The sequence below is a fragment of the Dermacentor silvarum genome, chromosome 9 (genome assembly GCF_013339745.2).
Source record: "Dermacentor silvarum isolate Dsil-2018 chromosome 9, BIME_Dsil_1.4, whole genome shotgun sequence".
In the NCBI taxonomy this organism is placed as follows: Eukaryota; Metazoa; Arthropoda; class Arachnida; order Ixodida; family Ixodidae; genus Dermacentor; species Dermacentor silvarum.
The window spans coordinates 110,782-119,393 of record NC_051162.1 but is presented as its reverse complement, the minus strand read 5'-3'; the positions used below and the strand labels follow the sequence as shown (position 1 = coordinate 119,393).

General features: G+C 53.7%; 1 protein-coding gene across 1 annotated transcript; it reads right to left on the bottom strand.

Moving 5' to 3' along the window:
* Positions 1 to 3,527: 3,527 nt before the first annotated feature.
* Positions 3,528 to 4,224, bottom strand: LOC125940280 (uncharacterized). Its single transcript, XM_049656282.1, has one exon. It carries the CDS (start codon positions 4,155 to 4,157, stop codon positions 3,528 to 3,530), a length of 630 nt encoding a protein of 209 aa, XP_049512239.1. The 5' UTR covers positions 4,158 to 4,224.
* Between the last annotated feature and the right edge of the window lie 4,388 nt (positions 4,225 to 8,612).

Sequence of the window (8,612 nt, the reverse complement as noted above, 5' to 3'; positions counted from 1 at the left end):
GGCGATGCCTCTTTTGGTACCGCTGACAGCTGCGAAGCGTTCCAGGTTCGACCGTCTTCCAGACAGAAAGACCAGCGGCCGATTCTTTTGAGGATTTTCAATGGTGGTCCATAACTTGGAGTGCCCTTTGGTCCGGGAATTGGTTTTTTCACTCGTACGTAGGTGCCCACTTGGAACTTGGGGACCCTAGCAGCTCGCCGTTGATCAGCGTAGGCCTTGCTCTTCCGTTGATGCTCTGCGACTCTTTTCCTGAGCACGCTCATCTCCCGCGATGGATTTGTGCTGAAGTCGGCCGTAGGCTGACCAATTACATCCAGCGATGTTCTCATGTGTCGGCCATGTAGAAGAACGGCCGGTGAGAGACCGGTGGTGCTGTGAGGGGTGGCTCTGTATACTCCCAAGTATTCAGTCACAGTTGCCTTCACTGGGCGCTGCTCCAGCAGGGCCAGTTGAATGTACGACTTCAGTACCCGATTAAATCTTTCCACTAGACCATTTGCCTGTGGGTGGCATACGGCAGAAAAGATGTGCCTGATTCCACGGTCTTCAAGGAAGGATTCAAATTCCCTCGATGTGAACTGTCTGCCGTGGTCAGACACTATCTCTGTCGGGTAACCCTCACGTGCGAAGAGTGAGAGTAGAAACTTCGTCACCGTGCGGGAGGTAACATCAGCACAAAAAGCCACTTCTGGCCATTTTGAGAAATAGTCAACTACTGAAATGACGAATCTGCAGTCTGTAGGTGCACGCTCGAAGGGACCAACAATGTCAATAGCTATCTTGTCCCAAGGTTTGTCAGGAAGAGGGATTGGCTGCAGTGGTGTGGGCGAGTTCTTGGCACTTTTGTCCGCGCTCTGACAAATGGCACAACTGCGGATAGTTGTTTCAACGTGTTTGTCTAACCCTGGCCACCAATACTTCTCTCGTAGGCGTTGTTTGGTTTTCACGATACCAGGGTGTGATTCGTGAGCCAGCTGGACAAAAGTGGCTGTGAGCTTGGCGGGGACTACGATGCGCTCAGTACGCAAGAGTATGCCATCAACCACTGTCAACTCCTTTCGGACTTCATAGTAGGGAGTCAGGTTAAGTGCCAGGTTTTTGCGTGGCGGCCACGATGTCTGTACGTAACGGGCAACGTCTTGGAGAGTGCTATCCTCCGCGGTTGCATGCTTCAGTTCATCGTGATGTACACACACTACCAGAGACACTATTTCTTCTTCTGACTCGGGGCCACCTTCAGTGTCTGGAAGAGGTAGCCGGGACAAGGCATCAGCTACCTTGTTGTGCTCACCACGCCTGTACTGCATCGTGAAGTTGTACCGCAGTAACCGTGCAGTCCATCTTGCTATGCGGAGTGGTCGCTGTCCTGTGCCTTGAGAAGAAAGCAGGGCTACTAGAGCTTGGTGATCCGTTTGCAGAGTAACTGGACGACCCCATAGGTACACATGCCATTTCTCTAGAGCCCACAAGCAAGCTAGAGCCTCACGTTCACCAGTCGAGTACTTCCGTTCTGCTTCCGTCAATGTTCGTGACGCGAATGCCACAGTTCGAATGTGCCGACCATCAACTTGTTGCAGTACCGCACCTAAACCATATGCGGATGCATCGGTGGCCACAATGACGGGAAGTGCTGGATCGAACATTTGTAGTACCCTGTGGGAGGCTAGGAGGTTCTTTACTCTTGTAAGACTGTTCTCAGCAGCAGTGTCCCAGATAAAAGGAGTGTCCTTACGAAGAAGTCTGCGCATGGGCTCCACTTCCTCTGCTAGGCGTGGAACAAATCTAGCATAGTATTCTACTAGTCCCAGGAACGACCGGAGCTTGCCAGCATCTGTAGGGGTGGCAGCGTGAACAATGGCGTCAACTTTGGTCTGAAGGGGTGCTACTCCTTCGGCGCTAACGCGGTGACCAAGAAACGAGAGTTCGGATGTGTTGAAAACACATTTGTCATTTAGCTTGAGCCCAGCGTGTGAAATTCGTTGCAGGACTTCCTCTAAGTTCCGCATGTGCTCTTTCTCCGACTTGCCGAAGATGATGACGTCGTCCAGGTAGCAGAGAACGCCTTTGCATCCCTGTAGAATTGACGTCATGAGTTGCTGGAATGCTGCTGGTGCTGAGGCTAGGCCGAAACATACTCTCTTAAATCGAAAAAGGCCATCGTGCGTTATGAACGCTGTAATATCTCTACTGTCTGGATGAAGCAGAACCTGGTAGTATGCGGAGGCCAAATCCAACTTAGAAAAGTAACGGGCACCGTTCAGGGCATGCAGCAACTCTTCTGTGTGGCAGGGGAAAGCTGTCGACCACCACAGCTTTGTTAGCTTCGCGGAGGTCCACGCAGATGCGAATGCTGCCATCTTTCTTGCGAGCTGCAACAATAGGGGAAACCCACTCTGACGCATTTACGCATTCAATGACATCAGCAGAAAGTAGGTTCCTCAGCTCGTCGCTGACTGCTTCTCGCACTGAAAGTGGTAGGCGTCTGAGCTTCTGCGTGACAGGAGCTACCGACTGTTTGAGCTTGACCCGATGCTGGACACCTTTGGCAAGTCCTAGCTCTGGTGAAAACAAGTGTTCGAACTTGGCCCATAATGAAGTAGGCATACCAAACTTGGGTGGACCCAGTGGTGGCTTCGTGGTGGGCGGAGACAACTTGTTTGTGTTCTGCGAACGCATTTCGGGGCGTAGGATTTTGGGGCCTTTTGTGTCGACGTTCGGTTCAACGGCCATATTAAGGCAGCGCAATTCTGTGCCTACAATCTGGAGACCAAGAGCTTTTACAGCATCAACACCCAGGAGTGATGTTCCACCTGGTGCAACGTGAAACGTTACTACAGCCGTTTCTGATTTGTACGTTACGAGGGCGGTGAACTGGCCATGCACAGGAATTTTCCGACGTGAAAAATCCAGCAACGTTATTTGCGACTTTTTCAGCTCAACTTGGTCTCTGAACCGGCTCCTAAAGTTATGTTCTCCCATTATCGACACAGCTGAGCCAGTGTCCACTAAGAATGTTATGACGCACGGGCGTGATGCCAGAGCAACAGGTTGAACCCCGACATCAACGTAGACGCCCGTACGCTTCTCAGCGTGAACAGTAAAAATATTCACGACACTCTCAGCGTCTTCCTCTGAAACGATTTCGGCAACTCGAGCCGGGCGTCTTCCACGTCCGCGACGCGAATTTCGGCAGTACTGTTGAAAGTGGCCTCGGCGGCCGCACGCGAAGCAGGCTCGACCGCGGGCTGCACAGGCTGACGGCTGGCAGTTTTGTGCGCCGCAGTTGCCGCACACGTTTGTGTTTACGGAGTACGGGACGACGGCGCTAGCAATCTCCGGCGCAGGCGGACGAACGAAGCCGGAGCGCGAAGAGCTAGGCGTACTACGTCGGTCGGTACTGCTGGACTGGCGTACATGTCTGCGACGGCCTGTCGGGTTGCGTCCGCGGTTATGTTGTGGTACTACTCGATCCACAGGGGCTGTTCCGAGAGCTTCGGATTCGCGCTGCACTTGCTCGCGAAGAAGCGCTATCTCCACGGCGCGGTCAAACGTGAGCGCGTCACCCTCGAGCAATAGCCGCTCCCGTAGGCGCGGGCATGTGACCCCGGCGACGAACTGGTCGCACAGATTTGTATCCGCTTGCGCGGCAAAGTTGCATGACGAAGCCAGTTCGCGAAGCGCAAGAGCAAACTCCGATATCGGCTCACCGTGCAGTTGACGACGGTCACGGAAGCGATGTCGCTCGACGCGTACGTTGCAAGTAGCGGAAAAGTGTCGAGCCAGGGCTTGAACAGCTGCGTCGTACTCGTCCGGTGGCTGTGCGAGCTCGGCATCGGCTTGTTTGATCTCTGTCGTTCCAACTGCAGCGGTGGTTGCAGAAGGCGTAACCGTCTGAAGGGGGGCGGTTCCCGCACTCGGATGCGCGGGCGGTGGTCTGGGGCGTTCGATGGTGGTGGCGGTGGCAGGGCGTCGAAAATTCGTTGTCCTTCAGGTCCGAGGCAGTGCAGAAGGAGGGCTCGGCGGCGGGCCGCCGATAGCTCAGACGCTCCAGAGGCGAGCGTGAAGTTTTCAAACAGGCGCAGCCATCGCGGCCAGGGGATGGCGGGCGTGCCTGGTGAAACGAGGAACGGCGGCGGCGGCGAAATTCCGGATCCCATCCTCGTCGCCAGTTTGTTATGTCGGCCGGACGGTGCGGCCGAACGGATGCACCACACCACACATCGTAGCCCAGACGAACGGGAGCCCTTTATTCAAGGATGTCTGTCCTATATATACATACTACATCGAGTGTGGCGCCACATCTTGGCGTCTACAGATAATCGCAGATGAGTGGCGGCACCTGGTGCTATTGCACGACACTACAATTCCGCAGGTCGGTGATCCCTTTGGCTATTTGCTTTATGATCCCTGCTCCTCGTCTGTGCAGTACATCAATCACTCCGCCCATTATCACCACTAGGTGTCTCTCCTCCATTGTGTCCCACATGTGTTCCTTGGCCTTCGCTATCACCTCTCTAATCGGCTTTCCCGGAAGCGCGCTAACCTGGACTCGTTCGCCTGCACCTACCCTCTCTGTTATCGCCGGTTCTACTCTACGCATGTTGGAATCCCCAACAAAGACTACTCGACGCTTTTCTTCCCCCTCACCGCCGAAAGCTGCCCCCGAGGTCACAATGCCCTCCTCTCCTGTCTTATCCTTGCCCGGCTGCGTCAGTGGTATCCCCCTCGTGACTATCACTGACGGTTCCGGGTTCGGCTGTCTCTGCACTCGCATCGGAGCCAGCTCCATTCACGGTGCTGGCCTCGATGGGTTCACCATTGCTTTGCTGAATGGTGGCCCTCAGCTGCATCTCTACGTTAACTAGCTTTTCTTCTACCTCCTCCCTCTGTTTCTGCTCACTTTTAAGTTCCTTTTCAAGCTTTCCAACCCGCTTAGCTAGCTTATCTTTCTCTTGATCGAGACGGTCTAGCCGCGACCCTAGCACACACATCCTACAGATAAAATCGGCACCATTCGCTTCGCGTGCAGACTTAAACCGCGTTTCTTCCAACGCGTAGGAACGCTCGCACTCAGAACAACGCACGCGTGGGTTTCCCCGAGTACCAACCATCATCTCGTACTAACAATGCGTGGATGTGACAAAAAGAAAAAAAAGAAAACAATTTGTTACCTACTTTTACCTAAGCGAGAAGACAAAGAAAGGGAAAAAGCATGAAAATAATTTATAAAGATTGCTTGGCTAGGCTAACCCTCCTACAAAAAACAAAAGAAAGAGGAACTATAAAATAAGAAATCTTATCTCTTTGGCACGCTGCTCCTGCTGCGCTGAAACGGCACCTCAACTCGACACGTCCGCTCCCGTCGGCTTCACTCGAGAGAGTGAAGACCTGCCGAGGATGCGAGCGCCATCTGGATGTCACTTTCGCAAGTAAACTACCCGAGCGCCCAGCCGTAGGTCTGGTAGAAATGCTGGAAAAGGGGTTGGTGCAAGGTCGATCCAAATGGTCGCAAAGCTTCGGGCGAAAAGCGGTTCAGAACGAATTGTCAGCGACATCAGCAAGGGTGGTGATGGGAGCAGTGATTGAAGCACGACTATGTTTGGAGGCAAGAAATATTGCGAAAGAAAAAAGTGTTTTATTGCGATAGCAATTATATGGATACTTCAACGGGATTTCTGCCGTCGGCGTCGCCGTCGTCGTTGCCGTCACCGTCAGGTTCCGTATAGATTCCAAGGGCGATAAAATCGTCGCCGCGCGCCGTACGAGTAAAAGCGCGCGGGGGATGCGCGCTATCACGGAGAGCCAACGCACGGCGGAAAGCAAACGCGATTGTCGCCCAAAAGGCCGTGGGGGTATGGGGGGAGGGAGGCGGGGCGACGCTGTGCTACGGTACCAAATGCTCATCTTGCAACCCAGCGCAAGGAGAACTGGCAACGCAATCTCCCACGCGAAAGCAAAAAAAATGACACAGTTTCGCCCTAAGGGCGAAGCAATGAATGCGATAGCAACACAGCAATGTCATACGAAGTAAGGTGAGCGGCTTTGGTAGCAATATGAATTGTAGTAAACATGAGCTCATTAAGTAAGCAGGTGTGCTGCGGCGTAAGTAGACCGACATGAAGAGAGACTCGATGACCACGAGAAGGTGCGTGTGAAACGGTGGTGTTGATGAGAAGCGCTTCCCGTGGGCAACGCGTGCGAAGGGACACAGCTGTAGCTTTGCACTGCCGATCCGGGCAGCACTGCATGTGAAGCGTGCGTTGGAAAATGTGGCCCGGCTATTACTAACCGAATGAACAAGCGTGGTGTGAGCGCGCACAAACAAACGTGAATAGATCACACTGAATGACTGCAGACAACGACTGTCAAAACGCTGGCAGCAAGCGCATATATACGCCGCAGCGGCGAAGGGCGATCCACATAGGTCAAGAAGCTTCGGGCGAAAAGTGGTTCAGAACCAATTGTCACCGACATCAGCAAGGGTGGTTATGGGAGCAGCGATTGAAGCGCGACTATGTTTGGGGAGAATAAACACTGGGGAAAAAAAGCGTTTTTAAATTAAAGCGAGACGCAGTTAGATTCATTCAACGAAAATAAAATTCCTAATTCATTTTATATATGCATGGCGAGAAAAGATACAACTGTATTTTACTAGATCATTATCAATATATACCTTTTTTCAGGGCCCACCGTGAGAGCGCCCATCGATAGCGGTGGGCGTTGACGCCGCTATCACTTGCAATGCCATGCAACTCTTGGAGTGCGTGGAAAGGCGCGCTCGTAAAGTTCACCTGTTACAATACGCCCCCCTCACATGTGTCGTGTTGCATGTCGACGTTTGTCTGAATTAGGTGACGTGGGTAGTTTTATTGTTTCTTAACCTGTGCAGTCAAAAGTAATACTAGCGACCGTCAGATACTTGTTTACTTTAGTTGTTTTCGCGCAACAGCGCTGGCCGACCGGCTTGGTGGCCGACGAAAAGACGAGCACTCAACGCAATGTACGCCCAAAGTGTTCGTGGGCCTCCTAAGAAAGTATTTTCTGTGCAGCGATGCGATTTCGACACCCGTACGGCTGATCTTTTCCGGCATCGCTTTTCGCGCTGAAAACTCGGAACGCCCATGAAGTCGAATGGCGGGGCATTTGAGTATACAGCTCTAATGGCGGGCCTCCGAAAACAAATTTCGCGCCTATGAGAACAAAATAACGTCACTTCTGTTTTTGACGTATATGACGTCAAATTATTTTTTCTTCCGCCGGAAGTGTTCCCTCCTCACATAGATGGCGCTAAGCCCCATGAACCGCCGGTAAGCAACCATGTTTTGAACGTATGGGCTTCTATGGAAGCTTCGCTACCAGGTATATCTACCTTGGCGAAGGTACGTGCGGTCTATCGCTTCAACAGAATCTGAGCGGCGAATGCACGGCGCATAAAGGTGAGAGCCGTGTGGAGATAATCGACGGTGCGAGCGAGCGACGAGCGCGGTTGTTGGCAGAGTGGACGTGCCCCCCCCCCCCCGCTCCCTCGAGCACTGGCTTCCCGCTTCCTTGCTTGCGCGTGGGAGATTGAGTGCGTTCGCTCTCCGTGATAGCGCGCGGCCCCGCACGCTTCCGCTCGGGCATACGGCGCGCATCGAAGATTTTATCTATAGGGAACCTCACGGCGACGCCGACGGCAGAAATGCGGTTGAAGTGTCCATATAATTGCCATAGCAATAAAAAAATCGGGGAGGCAGCGCGGGAGCGACGGGGGGAGCAGCTTCTACTCTGCCAACTAATACGCTTGCACTGGCTGTGGTAGCCGTCGCCCGCACCGTCTCTTTATCTCCACCACGGCCGGGCTCGACTGGCGCGCGCACTCGCTTCTTAAGAAGCGAGCGAGCGCGCGCGCCAGTCGAGCCCGGCCGTGTCTCCACACGGGTCTGACCTTTATGCGCTGTCCATTCGCCGCTCAGTTTCCGTTGAAGCGATAGACCGCACGATTCTTCTCCCGCTGCAGCGGCCGCGCCAGCGTTTTTGACAGTCGTTGTCTGCGGTCGTTCAGTGTGATCTATTCATGTTTGCTTGTGCGCGATGACACCACGCTTGTAAATTCAGTTAGAAAGCGAATGTGTCCAAGTTTATGCGGCCGATAAAACTACTCTACTATCCCTACTCCGAATAGCTCTCTACCAATTTGCTATCGCAATTGATGCTTCGCCTTTCGGGCGAAACTGCGGCATTTTTTATATGCGAAGCATTTCTTGCCGGCGGCTCTGTCTGTTATCCCGCATACCACACCCCCACAGCGCATGCGCGTCCCCTCCCCTTCATTCCTCTCCTACGCTCCCCCCTTCCTCTCCTCTAGGAATCCTGAACGGAGCGGCGCCCGCGTCCCACACCCCCACAGCGCATGTGCATCCCTGCCCCTTTCTCCCGTCTCCTACGTTCCCCCTTCCTCTCCTATAGGAATCCGGAGCGGCGCACTCAAAGGCGGTGCGACAGCTGCATACTTCGCTGGGGGTGCCACGGTAGTTCCGCGGTATGAAAATGACGGAGCGCGCGCGCCACAGTCTCTCACCTGTGCAGCGCCGCGATGAGCGCTCGGGCCGCTGCCGCGAAACCATCTCCCG

Coding starts and splice junctions, on each gene's coding strand:
- LOC125940280 (XM_049656282.1), bottom strand. CDS start 4,157: ATGGGATCCGGAATTTCGCCGCCGCCGCCGTTCCTCGTTTCACCAGGC.